This window comes from Galeopterus variegatus, unplaced genomic scaffold (genome assembly GCF_000696425.1).
Source record: "Galeopterus variegatus unplaced genomic scaffold, G_variegatus-3.0.2 Scaffold11120, whole genome shotgun sequence".
NCBI classification, from domain to species: domain Eukaryota; kingdom Metazoa; phylum Chordata; class Mammalia; order Dermoptera; family Cynocephalidae; genus Galeopterus; species Galeopterus variegatus.
The window spans coordinates 21,739-22,742 of NW_007737231.1; the positions used below are offsets into that span (position 1 = coordinate 21,739).

Sequence of the window (1,004 nt, forward strand, 5' to 3'; positions counted from 1 at the left end):
GGTTGCGATCCCGTTGCCGGTCCTGGTCCGGGCGCGACACTGAGGGTTGCGATCCGTTGCCAGACACGAAAAAAGACAAAAAATAAAAATAAAAATAAATAAATAAATAAATAAAAGGTAAATAAATAATAAATTAAAAAATAAAAATAAAGTGACTGAACGGATGAGACAGTCCGTATGACTGGATGGTTGAGTGCATGAGTACATTGTTGAGTCAGTGAGAGAAAGGAAGGAGGCAAACATGTCAGTGAGAGCAGCATCCAGACTGAACTGCCACCTCTTCCCCTCCCTCCCCAGGGCCCTCCCGCCGCAGTGACCTCCAGACCCTAGGCTACTGTATGCTGAAGTGGCTCTTTGGGTTCCTGCCCTGGACGAACTGCCTTCCCAACACCGAGGATATCATGAAGCAGAAACAGAAGTGAGTCTGGGGGTCATCAGAACTCAGCACTGGCCTGGCAGTTGGGGCAGAAGTTTAGAAACCCAGTAGGGAGCAGGAAGGAAGGGGAAGCAGCATCCAACAGAGCCGAAGGACTCTGCAGTTCTCAGGCACGTGCTCTCCTGTCCATTCCAGCAGGCAAGAACATGAGCTCTGGAGCCACCCTGCCTGGGACTGGATTCTAGCCCCACCACTGTGGGGAGCTGGGTCAGCTGCTTGACCTCCACAAACCTCAGTGTTCTCCTCCATGAGATGGTATCCTATTAGTACACACATGTGGCCACGAAAGGATTCAGGGAGTCAGGTATGCACAGCACTTAGCATAGGGCCTGGCTGGTAGAAAATGCTCATCACATGTAGGACACCATGACCCATTCATTCATTCATGAACGTGCAAATAACTTGAGCAGGGTAGGCCCAGGCCCTGCCTCAGCATCTGGCACCACCAGCCACCTAGTGTTCATGCCACCATGATCAATGTCTTCATCTCTAAATAAAACCACAAGGCCCTGCCAGTTCTGTTTTTAAATTCAGCATCAAGGATGGCAGGGAGATGGGCATGTGGGGA

General features: G+C 50.3%; 1 protein-coding gene across 1 annotated transcript in view; it reads left to right on the forward strand.

The window, feature by feature from the left end:
- Positions 1–1,004, forward strand: part of LOC103610423 (inactive serine/threonine-protein kinase VRK3-like) — a gene marked incomplete at its 5' end in the record, with an annotated part of 38,257 nt that overhangs the window by 21,014 nt on the left and 16,239 nt on the right. Inside the window, one exon of the mRNA XM_008594595.1 lies at positions 298–418. Within this exon, the coding sequence (XP_008592817.1) occupies positions 298–418 (121 nt within the window). The remainder of the gene's footprint in view (positions 1–297; positions 419–1,004) is intronic.